This window comes from Loxodonta africana, chromosome 11 (assembly GCF_030014295.1).
Source record: "Loxodonta africana isolate mLoxAfr1 chromosome 11, mLoxAfr1.hap2, whole genome shotgun sequence".
Lineage (NCBI taxonomy): Eukaryota > Metazoa > Chordata > Mammalia > Proboscidea > Elephantidae > Loxodonta > Loxodonta africana.
The window spans coordinates 32,286,112-32,307,345 of NC_087352.1; the positions used below are offsets into that span (position 1 = coordinate 32,286,112).

General features: G+C 46.2%; 1 protein-coding gene across 10 annotated transcripts in view; it reads left to right on the forward strand.

The window, feature by feature from the left end:
- Positions 1 to 21,234, forward strand: part of ZNF516 (zinc finger protein 516) — a 130,886-nt gene that overhangs the window by 55,073 nt on the left and 54,579 nt on the right. For 8 of the 10 annotated variants that reach the window (XR_010323431.1, XM_064294392.1, XM_064294393.1 and 5 more), the window contains one exon: positions 6,385 to 8,343. Coding sequence is in view for 9 of the 10 variants with exons in the window: in XM_064294392.1 (XP_064150462.1) it covers positions 6,591 to 8,343 (1,753 nt within the window). In the remaining variant the exon portion in view is untranslated. Of the gene's footprint in view, positions 1 to 527; positions 1,087 to 5,054; positions 5,339 to 6,384; positions 8,344 to 21,234 lie in introns of those variants that run through there. The other 2 variants (XM_064294394.1, XM_064294396.1) reach the window with 2 other exon arrangements.

The following is a 21,234-nucleotide window of genomic DNA, read 5'->3' on the forward strand; positions in this document are numbered from 1 at the left end:
CTTTCTTTCGAGGTGGGTTTGAACTACCAACCTTTTGGCTACTAGTCGAGCACTTAACTGAAATGTGGAGTCTCTGCGTGAGTGACCACTTAAAGAAGCCATCATGTGTTCTGATGGGGCCTCGTGGAGGGCTTGGGAGGGAATGAGCCCTTGACCAAGACTGCTGGCTGACGGGGGTCCCAGAAAACATGGGTGGGCGGTGACCGCATGTGAGGGGGTGGAGCAGGCATAGCATGCGTGGAGGCTCCAGGTAAGAAGAGCGAGCATGGGTACCTGGAGGCAAGGGTCACACTCAGGTGGAAGGTGGAGCCTGGGGTGGGGGCAAGGGACAAGGAACACACAGTGCCAAGGAGGGAGGACCTTATAAGGTGATCTAAGGAGTTTGACCTTTATCTTAAGAGTTTTACGTCTCAGGTCTGAGTTCTGGAAGGATGGTTTTGGCTGTACTTAGCCAGGAGGTGGGTGGGTGGTGCTGGGGGGTGGCTTTCAGAGTCAGGGCACAATGTGGAAGGGACTGACCTCGGTGGTAGCAGGTCACGTGTGGAAGGCTGGATGGAGGCTGGGGCGATTTGGGAGGTCCAGCCAACAGGACATAGTGGTATATTATGGGATGTTGGCAAAAGGGGCCAGGAAAGAATCAGGGGAGACTCTGGCGTTTCCCATTGGGGTTGTTGGGATGTGGAATTGTTCTAATGGCTAGGATTCAGCCCATATCGATTTGGTTCCCAAACTCCACTTCCCTGTGAAGATTCGGCCAATCCTTGCATAGATAGTTAACCACATTCCTGCCTTGCCCTTCGAGACACTTCTACTTGTCCTATGGCTGCTCTGCCGCCAGGATAGTGTCTTATTGTGTGTTTACAAGCTTGTTTCCCTTTTGGGTTTTTGTGTTCCTATAGCTGAGCGTTGTTTCTTGGTAGTCTTTAATTCCTTGTCTGCACTCAGTAGGTGCCCAGGAAATGCTTGGTGTGATGAAACCCTCATTCCCATCTGATTGCACAGCCCTGAACTATGTGGGAATAGGATGTGAGGCACGTTCTGGAGGGGACATCATCCGAATTGTACAATAGTTGATGGACACCCGCGGTCAGTGCACATTTGTGTTTTACATATCACCTAAAAATCTAGCCATGTTAAATGCTTTCTTTCTGGTCTTGGATCTTAGCTTTCTAATGCTTCTCTTGAAGTTACTTTGGTGTAAGTGGAGTCACCCGGGTACACGCTTCCCCACCCTGGGAGCTGTGTCAGATACCAGGGTTTGCTGGAGGAAATGACTTTCCTGCATTGTATTAAGGTCAAAAAGGCAGTTCCCAGCCTACAGAAGGTGATGTATTTGTTGAAACATGTGCCCACAGATTAAATTTATCCCAAAATCAAGTGAATGCAAGTACTCTTGGGCAAGTCACTTAAATATAGGAACAGCAACAAAAAAGAGAGACATAATGTCTCTAAGGCATGGCAGCCTCTCTCTATTTAGACCTAGTGCTTTATTTACACATTTATATGATTATTTTTTAACAGGTACCCACATCTTTTATTTTCATCTTTTATATTTTGACCTCTCTTCAACTCCTCCCTATATCCATTATAATGTATTTTTAAGAAGTAGCTTCAATCCGTTCCTTAGATCCCTAGAGAAACACACACACATACACACAGACGCACAGCGGGAGAGCCATTGGATATCTATTTTAAAACCGTAATCAGCAAGTCATTTTTTATGCCTAAACAATTAAATTACAGTCTTGTCTGGCAAGTTCTCAATTTCAGCCTTGGAAAAAGTTTGTAATACATCTTACAATAACAACAAAACTGTGAATCATTACTGGCAAAATATGCATTCAAACTGGGCATACTTTATATGTGGGTACCTAGAGATACACCGCCAGGTGTCAGCTCAAAGAAAGAAGTGCCCTTAGTCTCCTGCGCCTCCTGGGCCTCGTACTGCTTGTGTTATTGAAGAACTAGTTTGTTTACAAGTTGATAAGCCTGGTTATAAGGAGCCCTGGGGGCGCAAACCCACCCAGCGGCTCTGCAGGATAAAGACCTGGAGATCTACTCCCATAAAGATGATAGCTAAGGAAACCCCATGGGGCAGTTCTGCTCTGTCACACGGGGTCACCATGAGTCAGAACAGACTGGACAGCACCCAACAACAAGGCTAGTGATATCAGTTAGTGTGTTTTACCAAGTGCAGAGACCCCCCCCCCCCATTTGGGTGCATCTGGCTTTTCCTAGAAGATAAAACTGAGGCAGCTCAGGGGCTGAAACCTATTTGACTGAACAGAGTATAATAATAGTTTATCAAACTTAGTGTGTTCAGAGGTTAGCCACCTCCCACCAGTGACCAAAATGAGTGTTGAGACACTGTCCACAGTCCTCTGGCTCACAGGCCTGGTAGGTTTTTCTTCAAGGATAGCAGGTTAGTTTGGAGTCCAGCACTTTTAAACTCCCCATAAGCCCCCTAATTGGGGTGGCCACCCACAGAGCAGTTAAGATGGAAGTTCTGACCGCAGCCTTTTTCTTTTTTGGATGAGAAGTGATGCGCTTGTCTTAAAAAGCAGTTCTGCCTGCAGCTAAAAGGAATGATGACAGCAATCCGGTGATTTGGAAGCGTGGAGCAGGGCCAGTTGCAGGGATTTAATTTCTGCCCGTTTGCCCAAAGGTTTTTGAGAAAGAAACTGGTCGTCACCGTGGGCCTCTGGAAAGGGGACCGCTTTATGGGAGTCTTTCAGTCGAAGCAATCTTGTTCGTGTTATGGTTTCTTTTAAGATCATGGTGTTTCTGGCTTAAATCGTTATTCCCGTTACAGCACTTTTCCACTTCCACATTTATATATTTTTCCTTTCAAAATATTTTTTTGAGTTCTTAACCAAAAACACTTACCAGGCAGTTCTCCCAGGGACTTAGCAGGGCTTATTTTTGAAAGATGGGGGTGGGCCGAGGGGAGAAGGAAAACAAAAGAGAAAGAAGAGCTTGTTTGGCTGGTCACAGGGGGTGGTGTTAAGGCCCTGACTTGAGGATTTCCCTGTAAACGGCAGGGCCCAGCTAGCTCTTGGGTGAAGACTTGAAACTAGTTTGGAGGGAAGCCATGGTAAGAAATGAAAGCTACATTCTTCAGTCTTCAGGCCCTTTGAGGGACGCGTCTGGTCTTTGGCTTGGGGGTGGGGGTTATTGGCGATTGTGAAACTTGAACATCGAGACTGCACTGAGCAGATGGGAGTGGATTTCTCCGGAAGCCGGGATGAGTGGGCCCAGCCTTCTAAGTGCTCAGAGGCCTCTGAGGCCCCCTCCTGGAAGGCAGGGGAACTGTGCCGCGCATCCTGTCGGACTTAACACAGGGTGCTCACGTGGAGGTCAGTCAGCCATGAGTTGTGTCGCCCCGGACCGTTCTCACGGATCGTGAAGCGACGCCCCCTCTGGGAAGAGCGATAAACACTTTCCACGATGCTTCATACATAATCATCCCTTTGACCTCACATAGGTCTGAAAGGCATATTGTTTGCTGTTGGTCAGCCCCCAACTCATGGTGACCCCACGCACAGTGGAATGAAACGCTGCCCGGTCCTGTGCCGTCACCATGATTGTTGATCGGACCATTGTGCTCCATAGGGTTTTTACTGGCTGATTTTCAGAAGTAGATCACCAGGCTTTTTTTCCTAATCCGTCTTAATCTGGAAGCTCTGCTGAAACCTGTTACAGCATCATAGCAACACGCAAGCCTCTACTGATGGATGGGTGGTGGCTGGCATGAGGTGCGTGGGCTGGGAATGGAGCCCCGGGTGTCCTGCATGGAAGGCGAGAATTCTACCACTGAATCACCATTGTCCCCAGTGAGGCCTGTAGGATGAGAATTCTCATTTTTGCAAATGAGGAAACGAGGGGCAAAAAACAGCCTTCTCTTAGAAGAGGATTTGGGGACCCACTTCCACGGACCCCTCAGAATCCCCCATCCATTTTAGGATGAGGAGGCTGAGCGTAGGATGTGAAGGAATGTGATTAGGCATGCCTGGTTAGCGGGGGAAGAACCATGGACTGAGGCCGGCTCTTCTGGTTCCCACATGTCACCCTTTCCATCCCCTGTGCTGCTGAGACCCCAGGTCTGTGTCGAGGGAATGGAGCTGTGTCTGGGAGTCAGCTCACTGCTTTTAGATGGTGCCTGGGAGATGGGAAAATACCAGGGTATAGCTCAGGAGTAAAGGAGCCCTGGTGGCACAACTGTTGAGCACTCGGCTGCTAACTGAAAGGTTGGCAGTTTGAACCTACCCAGCAGCTTCTTGGGAGGAAGGCCTGGTGACCTGCTCCCATAGATTACAGCCAAGAAAACCCTATGGGGCAGTTCTACTGTCACATGGTGTCTCTGTGAGTCAAAATTAACTCATGAGCACACAGCAAGATCAACAGCAGCACAGGGGAAGAACAGTCTAGCCCTAGAGCTTTTAATGACCTGGTCGTCTTCTCCCTTGAAATGATCAGTGGTGATTCAAGGTGAATCTGTGGGCTGCCTCTTACGATGCTCAATTTTCAAGTGCTTTTACCCTCTAGATCTTGCCTTTCGGCTAATATGTTTGGCTTTGTGTAGTAACTTGAATTCGAGAACTGTTTCTTCATGTAACATCTTTTGTGAAAACAAACCAGGAGTCCAGTGGCATCTGTAAAATTTGCCCTGGAACTACCGATTTCCAGGGCTTCAGGGTTGAGGTTTTTTTTTTCCCCTGTAAACTTATTTCTGTGTGGTTCTTTAAATTTGTAAGATTTTATACTCAGATTAGGTCACTAAGTTAACTATAGTATATTCCATTCATACTTTTGTGTATTATACAATTTTAACATTTTGGGGGGAAGGGAGGACTCACGGAAACCCTGGTGGTGCAGTGGTTAAGAGCTACAGCTGCTAACCAAAAGGTCAGCGGTTTGAATCTGCCAGGCGCTCCTTGGAAACTCTACAGGGCAGTTCTACTCTGTCCTATAGGGTCTCTATGAGTTGGAATCGACTCTACAGCAATGTTTTTTTTTTTTTTTTTTTTTGATTTTGGCAGAGGACCTCCCAGAGTGGTTAGCGGCCAGTTCATGACAGGCCTTCCATGGACTTGCCTCCTTCCTCTGTGCATGGTGCTGCGTCTCCTTTATTAAAGAATCTGCGTTCTCACTGAAGACTCATCTTCTTACTATCTAGGCACTGGAGCGTACCTGGAAATGCCTTTAACACTTGTGAAGTGCCTTTGCAGCACATGTTTCCTTGGACCATGATCCCTGCCTCTGCTTGGATGAGTCCTCCTCCTAGCTTGGTTTCTCCATCCCTTTCCCACGTACACCCAAATCCCACGGCCTATATGCAGTATGTGTCTCTCACTCCCACAAACTCCACCCCCACAGTATTTCCCTAATGATCTTTCTGGCTGAGAAATTATCTTAGTACACAATCATTTATAGTTATTTAGCATGCAAATATTTTAATCATCTACAATTTTTAAACTGATTAAAAAACAGCTACTTGTCTGTTTATTTGAAGTGATGATGTCTCATTTCTTTTATCCATACTGGGATTTATATATATAAATTTTACTGTTGTAAAAGATATGACAAAATATACCATTCTAACCATTTTTAAGTGTACAGTGCAGTGGCACTGATAACATTCACTATGTGTAGCCATCACTACTATCCACTTCAAAACTTTTTCATCACCCTTAACAGAAATTTAGTACCTGTTAAGTGGTAACTCCCACTTACCCCCTTCCAGCTGCTCCTGGTAACTACTTATCTACTTTCTATGCATTTTCCTATTCTAGACTGTCTTAGCATTCTCTAGAGAAACAGAACCAGCGATATATAGGTAAACAAATGGATCAAGAGATTGGTTGATTTACTTAGGAAATGGCTCACACAGTTTTGGGGGCTGGCAAGTCCAAGCTCCATAGGGCAGGTGATGAGGAGAGTGAGTTCTGCCAAAATGTCTCATTTATGTCTGGAGGCAGGACATACCCTAGGGAAACTCCCTTCTCAGTTGATAGATCACATCACATTAGATTGCATTATGGAAAGTGATTACATTACATTATGGAACAGCAACTAGACCAGTGTTTGGCCAAACCACTGGGAACCATAGCCTAGTCAAGGTGACACATAAACTAACCATTGCATAGATATCTCATATAAATGGGATCGTGCAATGTTTGCCCTTTGATGTCTGCCTTATTTTGCTCAGCATGATGTTTTCGAGGTTTGTCCACATCATAGCGTGTGTGAGAACATAACTTCTGGTCATGACTAAGATGGGGCAGAGTTCATAAGAGACCAGGATGGCTTCCTGTCCCTAGGTGGTGGTACGTCTGTGTTGGCATGGAAGTTTTGCTCATCTGACTTTCATCTCTTCTCTTCTAGGTGCTCATTGCCATTGGCCATGCTCTCCACTTAGAATATGCTGGAACGCAGCCACATAAGGCATTCCTCTGTCAGCTGGGACACAAAGCCCCGTCAGAAAATGGAGAGATAGGGCTGGTCACTGCAGGAGTGCCTGAGGAAGCTCCCACCCTCTGTGGACAGACCTGCCCTCTCCAGCTTCAGCTCATGCCCTTGTAACCAACCCGATGGATAGGAACAGAGATGCTGAGATGGAGCTGCGGCGGGGCCCCGAGGTGGATGGGGACAAGACGGTATGCCACAGCTGTTGCATCTGCGGCAAGAGCTTCCCCTTCCAGAGCTCCCTGTCGCAGCACATGCGCAAGCACACTGGGGAAAAGCCATACAAGTGTCCCTACTGTGACCACAGGGCCTCCCAGAAGGGCAACCTCAAGATTCACATTCGGAGCCACCGGACAGGAACCCTGGTGCAGGGACACGAGCCAGAGGTGGGTGAGGCCCCGCTGGGTGAGCTTCGGGTGTCCGAGGGCCTGGACGGCTGCACTAGCCCCACAAAGAGCACCTCTGCCTGCAACAAGATCCTGAATGGGGCCTCGCCAGGGGACGGTGGCAAGATCCTGCTGAGGAGCAGCCGCAAGGAGGTGGATGCGGCCGGGGGTGGCGGCGAGGAGGGCCCAGCCTCCGCAGCGGTCTCGCAGTGCCCCTTCTGCAAGAGCGCTTTTGAGCGCAAGCGGGGTCTAGAGCAGCACCTGCAGCAGGCCCACAAGCCCTTCAAGTGCCGGCTCTGCAGCTACATGACGCTGCGCGAGGAGTCGCTGCTGAGCCACATCGAGAAGGACCACATCACGGCACAGGTGCCTAACGGTGGGAGTGCCGACACAGCTGTAGAGAACGGCAGGAACGAGCTGCCAGCCGGAGAGTTCCCGTGCGAAGTGTGTGGCCAGGCCTTTAGCCAGACCTGGTTTCTGAAGGCGCACATGAAGAAGCACCGCGGCTCCTTCGACCATGGTTGCCACATCTGCGGCCGCCGCTTCAAGGAGCCCTGGTTCCTCAAGAACCACATGAAGGCGCATGGCCCCAAGGGGGCAAGCAAGAACAGGCTACGGAGCGAGCTAGACCCCATCGCCACCATCAACAACGTGGTGCAGGAAGAGACCATCGTCACCGGCCTGTCCCTCTACGAGGTTTGCACCAAGTGCGGGAACCTGTTTACAAACCTGGACAGCTTGAGCGCCCATAATGCAGTGCACCGGCGTGCGGAGGTGGGGCACGCGCAGGGCGCTGAGGAGGGCCCCGCAGATGCGCAACAGCGTTTCCTCCAGTGCCTGAGCCTGCGGCCCGCGGGCCGGGGCGACGCGCGGGGCGCCACAGCCGGACGCAGGGTGGCTGAGCTGGACCCGGTCAGCAGCTACCAGGCCTGGCAGCTGGCCACGCGCGGCAAGGTGGCCGAGCCGGCCGAGTACCTCAAATATGGCGCCTGGGACGAGGCTGTAGGCAGCACCGACGTGGCCGTGGAGCGCGCACGCCGCGAGTTCGTGCTGGTCAGCCCCGACAAGCGCAAGCGCGATCCCGCCGCACCCACCGCGCCCGGACACCCGCGCAAGAGGGCTGGTGGCCCGGGGGAGGCCGGCGCCGTGCTGCCCGCCGACCTCGACTACCGGCCGGCCTCGCGTCAGGGCCGGCGCGCCGCGGCGCAGAGCAAGTCGTCCGAGTGCTTCGAGTGCGGCAAGATCTTCCGCACCTACCACCAGATGGTGCTGCACTCGCGCGTGCACCGCCGTGCGCGCCGTGCCGCTCACGGCCACCCCGAGCCCAGCCCCGCCGCGCGTGCTCGCTGCGGCTCACTCAGCGAGGGCGACTCGGCCAGCGGGCCTAGCAGCCCCGGCTCGGCCAGCGCAGCCGACGACTCCCCGGGTTCCGGCCTGGCCGATGAGGCCGCCGATGACAGCGGCGAGGAGGGCGCGCCAGGGCCTGCGCCAGGTGAGGCAGCGCGCCGGCGTCCAGGTGGGGCCGCGCCTAGGTAGCCTCATGCCCAGGTAGCCTGCACACAGGTAGCGGCCTGCCTGGGTGGTCCCGCGCCTGGCTGACGCCGCACTCTGGTAGTCTCACGGCCACGTACCCAGGTAGCTTCCTGCCCCAGTGGTCCCCTGCCCGGGTGATGCCATGCACGGGTAGCCCCATGATCTCATACCTCTCGTTCAGGTAGCTCCCTGCCCTGGTGGTCTTGCACCTGGGTGGTGCTGTGCCCAGGAAGTCCAATGCCAATGTACCTCACATCCAGGTAGCCCCATGCTCAGGTAGCCCACACGCAGGTAGCCCCTTGATGCTGTGGTTCCACACCTAGGTGGCATGGTATCCTGGTAGCCCGCATCCAGGTAGCTCCCTGTTCTGTTGGTCTTGTGTCCAGGTGGCATTGTGCCCAGGTAGACACACATCCAGGTACCTGCATCCAGGTAGCCCCATGTCCGGGTACCCTGCTTTCAGGTAGTGCCCCATCCAGGTACTCCACATTCAGGTAACCCACACCCAGGAAGCTCCCAGGTCCTGTGCCCAGTGGTGCTGTGTCCAGGTAGCCCCATGCCCGGGTAGCTGCCATACATCCCATTCATTGCCCAGCTGGTGCTCATGTCCAGGTAGCCTGTGTCCTGGTAGTTGGCACTCAGGTGTTCTAAATCCAGATAGCCTACACCAAGTGGCCCCAAGCCCAGGTGTTGCACATCCAGGTTACCTGCAGTCAGCTAGCCCTGCACCCAGGTGGTCCCTTGCCTGGGTAGTTCTGTGCTTCGGTAATTCCACACCCAGGTGGCACCAGGCAGCTTATGTGCAGTTGGCCCTGTGCTGGAGCACTGACTGTTGGGTGTATACGCACACCTGCCATTTTTCTTCCCAATCATTCTGTTAATTAGCCACACCTGTTTGCATAAATTAGCCCCTTTGGCCTTCAGCTGGTGGTCTTTCCTGGGCATGCGTACTTTTGAGCAAAGAACACGTGATCCACGCGGAGGTCTGCTCCTCTTTTCCTTTAATTTTTTCATTTTATAACCCTCTCCTCTCCACACACACTTACCTCTGCTGCTCTCCTGAATACCACACAGACAGGTAAGGAGTAACTTCAGATTGGGGCGCGGTCATAATAAATCTCCTTGGATTCAGGCAACCCTGAATGTACAGAAATGGTTAATTGGAACCAGTCACCTTCCAAATAGCAGGCATGTACATATTTAAAGAAGCTAGTCGACTTTGTTTTCATAATTTTCCTAGGTTACATTTTTTAATTTAGAAATCATAATTTTGAATTTTTGTTCATTAATATTTGGTTTGGGTAGCTCTTGTCAGTGTAAGATGATATTTTCGTTATGGAACTTCGAACTTTCTCCTCATAGCCAGGGTGGTTTTTTCCTCCTTGCAAACCAGTTAATGGGTATTGTTTTTACCTGCAAGTTCAAGAATGATAGAAACCAAAGTGATTCTGCAGGGTTATTTATATTCTGGGGTGAGGAAAACAACCCTTGTGCACCTTTTCAAAACAAAACAAAAAATAACCTGTAACGTTTTTCCCTATCAGAGATTTAGCCAAATCACTGCAAAACCTTTTAATCTTTACAGGTTTATAACTATTATTTGATAGTGTACTAGGCTGAAATACTTACTGGATCAACGAAAATGTAGAAAAGCGGTTTCTCAAATCCGTTAGAGAAACCCATTCAACCTATACATGTATGTTTAAAAGGGTATTTACAGCAAATGGGTAAAGATAACACAGTACATCAATCCATATCGTGTGTTTCATTTCTTAGTCTTTAGTACTGGAGGGGGGAGAAGGCAGGAGAACATTCTGTTTCCTGAATGTGCAGTGCTGAGGCACTGAGCACAGTTATATTCCCCTAACGATTTGTGATGTGAAACCTGGTGGATCATTTGTGACCCCTGGTTTTTTTTTTTTTTTTTTAATTCTTGGTTTTCTTTTTATAATTATATATTTTACTGGTTACATCCAATAATACCATGCCTACCTTTTTGGAGCACATTGAATAAAATACTAGGAAGGCTCTAAATCCTGCCCCCCCCACCCCCCACTTTGAGGACTCATTTTTCGTATTTGGAAAAGCTCCTGCTTGCATCCATTATGAAAACAGCCAGGTGATTGGTAATAAGCTAGTCAAGTAGTGCTTTTGAAAGCCAGAGTTGGAAAGATCGCATTGTTTTTGCTCTACATTGAAGTATACTTTTTCCTTCTGGTTCATTAAATCTTGGGGATTATCGTTTAGTTCTTTGGGAAGATTACATGTGTTTTCTCGATGTGGAATTTATTTTTTGAGGAACTTAATAGATGCCTCAGATGTTTCTATAACAAGATGATACATCGTAATTGAATTTAACAAAAAGTTGACAACACAGCGGTATCCCTTACTGAGAGACCAGAGAAAGGCATTCATGGTGTGTCAGTGGAGCAAGACTTTGGAAAGCTCTGTGGGTCTACGGAGGTCACTTTTGTAATCCTAAGGGCAACACACAAGCATTTTAATCATAGCAGGCACCTGTGAAGGCCTAGCGTACCATTAGATTGCTGGCTCATGGTGCTCTTTAAGGAGAGAAACCCATGATATGTCGAGTTAGCTACTCTGAAAAGTCCCATGTGTAGGATATGCTAAGGCCTTTGAAGCAACTACTTTGGGAAAGAAACAAAACCAAAATAAACCTGTTGCCATCGAGACAATTCCAACTCAAAGAGACTGGTACGTGGAATCCTTTGTTTTGATCTGCAGCTGCCTTTCTTTTAATAATGGAAGACAGTTTTGGAAAATGCTTGCCTTACCTGTTATTGAACAGATTACTTAGATCTTTAAACATTTCTTATTTTAAATTCTCATAGAACTTTGCTGAGGTGACTGCTTAAATTTGTTAGAGCAAATATGTAGACATTAAAACCCAAAGGGACAGAATATAAAAGTAGTTCTCAGGAGAATGAATCCGACCACTTTTGACAAAGTTGAAATCGGGATTCAGGTCTTTGTGAACTTTCCAGTAAATGACAACCGTGCCATAATTTCACTCGAGGTTTTTTGACATCCAGGAGTTGATTTGAATGCTGTTCTGGGATCAGACTAACTGACACTTATTTTTGTAGTGAAACACGCAGATGTCTGCTGAGCGTTGCTGTCTGCCACTTTGGAAAGTTGTGAGAGTCATGCCACTACTTCTGCCCAAGGCTTGGTCCCAGTCGTCCTTGGTATTAAAATAGAAGAGCAAAGTTGTGAATAAAGTTCAGCAATTGAAGTACCCTCCTGAGGTAGAAACCCTGGTGGCGTAGTGGTTAAGTGCTACAGCTGCTAACCAAAAGGTCAGCAGTTTGAATCCACCAGGCACTCCTTAGAAACTGTGGGGGCAGTTCAACTCTGTCCTTTAGGGTCGCTATGAGTCAGAATCGACTTGAGGTCAATGAGTTTTTTCCTGAGGCAGATTTACTTCTAAATGGAGAAGGTGACGTGGCATTGATAGAAAGTTCATAAAAAATGAATCCTTTTCATTGAGGAACAGGAGAGTTGAAAGGGTATATAACTGAAGTTTATAACATCACTATTTCCAAGCATGTAATAGAATTAGGGAGCTTAGAAGTCAGCGCTTAGGAACACTGAGCCTTGCATCACAAGTAAACACATGAACCTCAAGTGCACAGGAGAGGACATAATTCTGATCAGAAAGCATCTACAGGAAGTCATGGATAGGGGAAGCGCAGAGTGACCTAGAGGCGGCTTTGAAGGATTTACTTCATCTGGGTGAGTGACTGTCCCAGGGCTCAGGCCATGGGGACGAGCCCCTTCCTGCTGGTTTGCCTGGGGGTGGAATTGGTCACAAACAGTGAAATGTGCCTTCAGTGCCGATCAGTCAGGAGCCCATGAGGAGCACTTATCTACGTATCATTTAAGTTAAAATAATTCGACTACCCCAATTTGTGGTCCTTTCTTGTTATGTGAACATCTCTTATCACATCCAGTCTGTATTCCGTAGAGCTGCTTCTCTATTTATCTTTGGATACTTTAGAAATTAAGGAGTCCCTGGGCATTTGAAACGGTTAACATGCTCAGCTCCTGACCGAAAGGTTGAAGATTTGAGTCCACCCAGAGGTGCCTTGGGAGAAAGGTTTGGCGATCTACTTCTGAAATATCAGCCATTGAAAACCTTAGGGAACACAGTTCTCTTCTGACACACATGAGGTCGCCGTGAGTCGGAGCCGCCTCAATGGCCAGTGGTTAATAGAAAGTAAAACCCTCAAGTTTTAGATCAATTGGTATGGAATTATTGCTCATGTCCTACTGCTTTTGACTGGCAAAAAATAGCGATTATATGGTTCAGTCTAATAGTGTAGAAAAGTGCCTAGAAGAAAGGCTGTAGGATTGTATGTAGCTTGAAGGAATAAGGAGTCTTCAGAAGAAAAAAAATATGGTCGAGGAAAGGGAAGTTAATTATGTTTAAAGGCGTGGATTTACCTTCAGAAAGCCTTCCGTTTCCTAACATTTCTGTTCTTGCTTTCTCTCTTGACGTGTTAGCTGAGCACATGCTTGGAGCCTGACCCAGCGTACACATTTCTGAGGTGTGTGAGGAGCAGGGCCACACTGAAGTCAGGCAGTGAGGCAAAAGAGTTAACTAGCCTTTCTTCTTCTTTTCAGGAGAGCAGGGCCATAATTAGGACTGCTTAGGGAGAAATGTTTTTATACATTCACCCGTTGATGCAGGATTTAGGGTGTGTCCAGCCAACAAAAGTAGGAATGTGGAAGTTGGGGTTGGTATTTGCACATGGCGGCTGGGCCTGCTGGGTGTGGGGAAGCTTTTCTACATGACTTATTCTTAGAGTTTAATTCAGAGCAGAAGTAACTTCACAGAAAGCATGCTCTCCTTTGTCCCCGAAGGGGGACACTGGAGACCTGTTACACATCTCATGAGCTGCTGGAGCCCCAGACATGCCAAGGGGGTTTCCTCAGACAGAAGTGTGGTCAGGTCAGGAGGAATTTTGTCTGAACAAAGTGTTTCATCATTGGTCCCATCCAAGAGCGAGCACATGATACAACAAAGGAGGGGGTTGTGTACCGGGGAGGAGAGAGAACTAATAAAATAAGACCAAGGGAAGTTCAAAGTGTTGACAGGAAATAACAAAATGGAACTTTACTGGGGAAGGAAAAGCCACATCTGGGAACAATTAAGTGTGAAAGACTAATACTTGGGGACCAAAAATACCAAACCTGTTGCTGTCGTGTCGATGCTGACTCATGGCAGCCCTATAGGACAGAGTGGAACTACCTGTGGAGTTTCCAAATGTTTTTTTAATCTTTACAGAAGCAGACTGCCACATCTTTCTCCCACAGAGCTGCTGATGTGGGTTCGAACGGCCCACCTTTCAGTTAGCAGTTGAGCGCTAAACCACTGCACCACCAGGGCTCCTTAATACTCAGGGACAGCACTGTGGAAACTAGTGATGCTGAGGGGGTGTAGGTGGTATGGAGACCCCTCTATCAAACAGAAGCTTGCAGAATCGTTAAAAAGCCAGACAAACAGGGTACTCCTTTAACCCCAAAACCCACTGCCGTCGAGTTGATTCCGACTCATAGCGACCCTATGGGGACTAGATAGTCCCCTTTATCTGACTCTGGTGGTTCCTTCATCATATCAGTGGCTTGTCTTGGGTGCTGAATGATATCTAGTAAATGTCCACACAGAGATCAATCTACTGCTCCTGGAAATGCCACCATGGCTCCATGATGAAGAAGTGTTAAGTGCTCTGTTATAAGGACTCCGGCTGTCATATGGTCAAGGCCAAGCAGAACAAGCCAGAGGGCTCCCACAAAACAGAACCCATGCAGTTCATGGTGAGAAAGAAGCTGTGGAGGAGAATCTGATAACAGAGACACAGACTGAGCAAGAGTAGGCATTCTGTTGATCACAGATGACGTTCAGTGTTCCTAGTAGTTTGAAAAAGGAGCCCTGGCGGCACAGTGGTTCAGCACTTGGCTGCTAACTTAAGGGTTGGCGGTTCAAATTCAACAACACCTGCTCTGTGGGAAAAAGACCTGGCTATCTGCTCCCATTAGGATTCCAAAAAACCAAATCCACTGCTGTCAAGTCAATTCAGACTCATAGCAACCCTATAAAAAAGGGTAGAACTGCCCCCATAGGGCTTCCAAGGCTGTAAATCTTCACAGAAGTAGACTGCCACATCCTGCTCCCTAGAAGCAGGTGATAGGTTTGAACTGCCGACCCTTTGGTCAGCAGCTGAGCACTTAACTGCTGTGCCACCAGGACTCCTTTGTCAAACCACTAGGGATATTTAATGTCTTGCTTAACGTCCTCTGTTATCAGTGGGATGCCTACTCTTGCTGGATCTGTGCCTCTATTGTCCGATTCCCCTCCACAGCTGCATTCTCACAGGAACTTCCTTGGAAACTGAGCTTGTCTGATCCCGGCATTGTTTATGGCAGAGCTACTGGAGCAGAGGAGAAAGATACAGGAACGAACATTTAATGAGCATGCTGTTACTTCTAGAATTCTTATTCTTTAGAAATTTACTAGTGTTTCATGAGCACGTGCTAATTGTGAACAATTCAGATTATATAGAAGATTATATAACTGTGGTGGTGCCACAGTTAAGCACTTGGCTGCTAACCAAAAGGTCCAGGGTTTGAACCCACCTAGCAGCTCAGTGAGAGAAAGACCCATAAAGATTACAGCTTAGGAAACCCTATGGGGCAGTTCTACTCTCGCATGGGGTCTCTATGAGTTGGAATAGACTCAGCGGCACCCAACAGCCACATTATAATGTGATCATAGTTTATCTACCTATTGATAGACATTCAGGTCTTTTCCAGCTTTTCATTGCACACAGTGCTGGAGTAAATATGCCGGTAATGTATACCATTGAGAACACTTAGTAGTATTCATAGTAGATTTTTTTAAGTGAAATTGCTGGTTTGAAAGGTATGCATGTTTTATATTTTGGTAGACACTGCCAAATAAGTTACAATAATTTTCATATCAACCAGCCAAATAGGTTACAATAAGTTTCATATCCACCAGCAGCTTTTGCACATGTCCATTTTCTTATACCTTCAGTAATTCTGAGTTTTACCAATTTTCTCAATTCTGCTTCTCTGAAAGAAGAAAATGGCATATTTTTATTTTAACTATTGTTTTTCTGATTTGTGAGAGTAAGTATATTTTTATGTTTACTGGCCATTTGTATTTGTGTATTTTTTTAAATTGTGCTGTAGGTGAAGGTTTACAGAACAGACTAACTTCTCGCTAAACAGTACACATATTGTTTTATGGCGTTGTTAAACAACCCCACAACATGTCAACACTCTCCATTCTCGACCTTGGGTTCCCTGTTACCAGCTTCCCTGCCCTCTCCTGCCTTCTAGTCCTTGTCCCTGGGTTGTTGTGCTCCCTTTAGTCTTGTTTTGTGTTACGGGCCCATCTAATCTTTGAATGAAGGGTGAGCCTAAGGGGTGACTTCATTACCGAGCCAAAAGGGTGTCTGGGGGGCCATACCCTAAGGGTTTCTCCAGTCTCTGTTAAGCCAGTAAATCTGGTCTTTTGTTGTGATTTAGAATTTTGTTCTACATTTTTCTCCAGCTCTTTCCAGGACCTCTATCATTGATCCCTGTCAGAGTAGCCAGTCAGCTGGTGGTAGCCAGTCACCATCTAGTTGTATTGGAGTCAGACTGGTGGAGGCTGTGGTAGTTGTGGTCCATCATTCCTTTGGAGTAATTTTTCCCTTATGTCTTTAGTTTTCTTCATTCTCCTTTGCTCCTGAAGGGTTGAGATCAGTGGACTATCTCAGATGGCGGCTCACAGGCTTTTAAGACCCCAGAACCATTTTTGTTCTGTGATTTCACTGTTCATGCGCTTGTCACATTTTTCTAATGTGTTTGTTTTTCCTTTTATTTATTTCTAAGAGTTCTTTATATATTGTGGATATGAATTTTTTGTTATGTGTGCTTCGGATACTTTTCTCCCAGTTTTCCATTTGACTTTCTAGTTCATTTATGAAGTCTTTTATTGTAGAAGTTCTAAAAAGTCAGACTTGCCAAACTTTTCTTTTATGGTTTCTCTTTTTGCACACAACCTAGACATTCCCTACATTACTATTAAAATATTTTTATTGAATAAATCAAGTTTGATTCATTGCATCTGCTTTAGTTCACATTGCTTTAATCAATGTGGGCTTTTAAAAAAATGCATTATGTGAAATGTTTTAAATTTTCCCATTACTGATACCTAGTTGTTGCAAAGTAATTTTTTCAAGTTAGTCCTTTCTCCATTGGTTTGAAATATCAATTTCATTATATACTACATTTCCATATGCTAGGCACTTTCCCCATATTTCATCTAAATCTTCATGTACCACAATGAAGTGAAGTCAGTTGCCGCAAGTTGATTCTGACTCATAGCGACCCCATGTGTATTAGAGTAGAACTGTGCTCTATGGGGTTTTCAATGGTGGGTTTTTTGGAAGTAGATCACCAGGCCTTCTGACATGTCTCTGGGTAGACGAGGACCTCCAACCTTTTGGTTAGCAGCTGAGCTGTTAACCATTTGCGCCACCCAGGGACTCCTGAACTTAGCGTATTTTTCTCTTGAAAACGGGGTTGTTCCTGATTGACTATCAGGATAGATAATTTAGGTATTTTTGTGTGTGGAGTGAGGTGGGGTGGGGAAGGGTGTTCCCTAAAGCAGATTTTTTTAAAACCAGAATTGTTATTAAATACATGCAGTGCATCTCTGAGTTTCTCGAATACTAGAAGGTGAGAGATTTGAATGGCCTAGAACAAAATGCTTTCATGGAAGGAACTCTTAGTGATCACAGCCGTCCAAAATCCTTGTTGAGGAATCGGACTCCAAGGCCCCAGCCCAGGCCAGCACTGCTTCTAAAGGACCCTTGTGTTTTGGGTCTTTTGAAGGTAGTGCTAGCTTCTTCTCCTAACCTTTTTCCATTTTCCACAAATACATTCTACTCTGCCCAGTCCGTTAATGATACTGCCTCTCGGTGACACACGGTTTTCCTCCTCGTACATAATGTTTAGGTGTTTACATCAGCACTTACGTATTTTTTGGCGTGTGTGTCAGGTTCACAGAATACTTTGTTTAAAGCAGCTCAGTTAGATAATGTGCTTGTTTTAGATGAGGACAAGTCAGGGCTTCTAGATTTAGTCGATAAAAATGCAGGATACTTGAGTCACATTGGGATTTCAGATAAACAGTGAAAAATTTTTTTTTTTAAGCATGAGTTTGTCCTAATCAATATTTGGGATATACTTATGCTAAAAAATTATGTGTTGTTTTACCTGAAATTCAGATTAACTGGGCGTGCTGTATTTTATCTTGTGGGTAAATCCTTTCCTGGTCGGTTATGTTTTTTTTTTTTTAAATAATTTTTATTGTGCTTTAAGTGAAAGTTTACAAATCAAGTCAGTCTCTCACACAAAAACCCATATACACCTTGCTACACACTCCCAATTACTCTCCCCCTAATGAGACGGCCTGCTCTCTCCCTCTACTCTCTGTTTTTGTGTCCTTTTCGCCAGCTTCTAACCCCCTCCACCCTCTCATCTCCGCTTCAAGCAGGAGATGCCAACATAGTCTCAAGTGTCCACCTGATCCAAGAAGCTCACTCCTTACCAGCATCCCTCTCCAACCTATTGTCCAGTCCAATCCATGTCTGAAGAGTTGGCTTCGGGAATGGTTCCTGTCCTGGGGCAACAGAAGGTCTAGGGGCCATGACCACCGGAATCTTTCTAGTCTCAGTCAGACCATTAAGTCTGGTCTTATGAGAATTTGGGGTCTGCATCCCACTGCTCTCCTGCTCCCTCAGGGATGCTCTGTTGTGTTCCCTGTCAGGGCAGTCATTGGTTGTAGCCAGGCACCATCTAGTTCTTCTGGTCTCAGGATGATGTAGTCACTGGTTCATGTGGCCCTTTCTGTCTCTTGGGCTCGTAATCACCTTGTGTCCTTGGTGTTCTTCATTCTCCTTTGAGCCAGGTGAGTTGAGACCAACTGATGCATCTTAGATGGCTGCTTGCTAGCGTTTAAGACCCCAGACGCCACTCTTCAAAGTGGGATGCAAAATGTTTTGTTAATAGATTTTATTATGCCATTTGACTTAGATGTCTCCTGAAACCATGGTCCCCAGACCTCTGCCCCTGCTACGCTGGCCTTCAAAGCATTCAGTTTATTCAGGAAACTTCTTTGCTTTTGGTTTAGTCCAATTGTGCCGACCTCCCCTGTACTGTGTGCTGTCTTTCCCTTCACCTAAAGTAGTTCTTATCTACTATCTAATTAGTGAATACCCCTCTCCCTCCCTCCCTCCCTCCCTCCCTCCCTCCCTCCCTCCCTCCCTCCCTCCCCTCTCTTGTAACCACAAAAGAATATTTTCTTCTCAGTTTAAACTGTTTCTCAAGTTCTTATAATAGTGGTCTTATACAATATTTGTCCTTTTGTAACTGACTAATTTCACTCAGCATAATGCCTTCCAGGTTCCGGTTATGTTATTTTAATGCAGGAAATGTCTGCTCTTGTTTCTTGGCTTACTAGTTGGTTGATTAAAGGAGCCCTGGGATTGGCCGGATGACACCCAACAACAAGTTAGTGATGAAACCTATTCAGTAGTTCTCCTTTGTTTACTACTAGATGTTGGCTATCTCATATGGTGAATGTTAGGAAAATCATTAGCTGAGGAAGTGAGGGGGAGAACCTTCTGGTGGAGCTTGCTCGCCTTCTACAGTTTACAGCTGTTCACACTTTAAACACGTGTCAGCTCTGTGGAGAGTCTGAATAGTGCTCGTGGGAAAAGAGGTTCAGAAGGAAACAAAATCACCTTTAGTCTGTATGCTTGATCAAAAAAACAAAAAGTTTGCATTTCCTAACTCAGTTTTATAGTGTTTCTTCAATTAGGATGACCTATTATATATGAATACAATATGCAAGATGAAAGAACCTTTATGTTAACCCGATGTTTGAAATTTCCTGTAAATCTCCAAAATATGTCCTAAAGAATAATACGTCAGGGATTGTCTTATTGGACGTATGTCAGTATTCAGAGTAGAAAGTTTTTTATTCAGAATTGTATCTGGCTAACTGTACGTAATCTTTGTGTGTTGAGGGCCTTGTGGTGTCTTTTACCTCACTGTTGTTCCTAGCCTAGTGAGAGACCTTGGGTTTCACAGACAATTAAGTGCTAGGCTACAAACCTTTGAAAGATTAGCAGTTTGAGTCCACCTAGAGATGCCTCGGAAGAAAGGCCTGGTGATCTCCTTCCAAAAGGTCAGCCATTAAAAGGCCTGTGGAGCACAGTTCTACTCTGACACACATGGGGTTGTCGTGAGTGGGAGTCATCTTGACAGCAACTCGTTCGGGTGTTGGTAGTGTAGTAAGGCAGCATAGCTTGTCACTTAACTTGGGAAACAAGTTGACCGAACACAACTAATGCCAGACAAATACAGTCTGCTAAGAGTTACGGTGTTCATAGAAGAAACCAGTCCTAACCGCTGAAACTGTTGTCATATGTAAGGGCCTCTCTCCTTAATTCAAAATCAAAAAGACCCAGACATGCTTTAAGTCACTTTAGATGTAGGCTGCCCAGATACAGAGAAATGTTCTGTGATCTCAGAGTGTGTGACCTGTAGCCTGCGATTTCCACAGAAAAGAGTAAATAGATGGTCCAAGATGGAAAACAAAAGCAGTGTAAAGAAATCAGCCATAATTATGGTGTGGCTTTTTTAGTGGACATATTTCTTCTGGTTCTGAATTGATTTTGCTGTGTATAATCTATCCTTATTTAGTCTTGGTTTTAAAAAAAGAAAACAACAACTAAATAAGCATGTGTGAAAAAAAGTCTGGCCAATCACCGTTCTCTTGGGAATTCTTTGTCCTGGGTTTGAACTGCTGAAGAATTACTTCCATATTAGTTGTTGGCTCCATGGAGCAAATGAGAAAGTTATTAAAAACAAAGCCAGTGATCTCTTCCCGTTCCTCCAAACCAGCAGAATATGCAAACAGATTCACCTTTATTTTAAAAGATCTGTCTGTAATTGAAGTGGAGCCGAAGGTTCTCGCTTCTCCGGAATGCATTTCGGAGGTGCACCTTATCTCCCTCCAGCATATGTCTTGTCACGTCTTACTGCTTAAATGGCATTTCAGGCAAGGGACTCCCCATCAGCGTTAAGGAAGTAGTGCTGGGAAAATGCAAGGAAGGACTCTGTGCTTTTCCTCCCCAGAAGAACCTCATGAGCCACCCACCTCTTTGGTTCCCTGTGACTTCCTTTTCCAGCTTGCCAGACAGCGTGCAGTTGTTTCCCTTTTGGGATGTGTACATCCCTTCTCATGGAGGGACTACATGTAGATTCTCTTCTGGAAATCATGTCTTCATGAACTCTAACCAGGCTGTGTTGCTGGGTAGAATAGAGTCGAGACTCAGTGTTCCTATTCAAAGTCTTCAGTGAAGATGTGAGCTGCCGAATTCCATGCGAGTGCCAGGCGGCCAACCAGTTGATTAAATATTCAGTGTTATGGAACTAAATACCATTTTAAGAGAACCTTTTGTCTTCTTTCATTAGATAAAGCTCAGTGAAACACTTATAGAAATAAACTGTGCTTTTCTTAAAGATTTGTAAAGAGGAGCATTCATTTTGATGGGTTTTCTGATTAATTTATTCTAGGTCTTCATGTTGTGTAATATGCGATCCCCTTCTAATCTGTGCTGTTTTATTTAAACTTTTTGTTTCTTTCCTCTGCAGAACTGGGAACACGTCTCTTACAGTCATATTCACCCTCCCGGAGCCTCTTGTCCACCCTTTTCTTTCCTTGACAAACCCTCTGTGTATG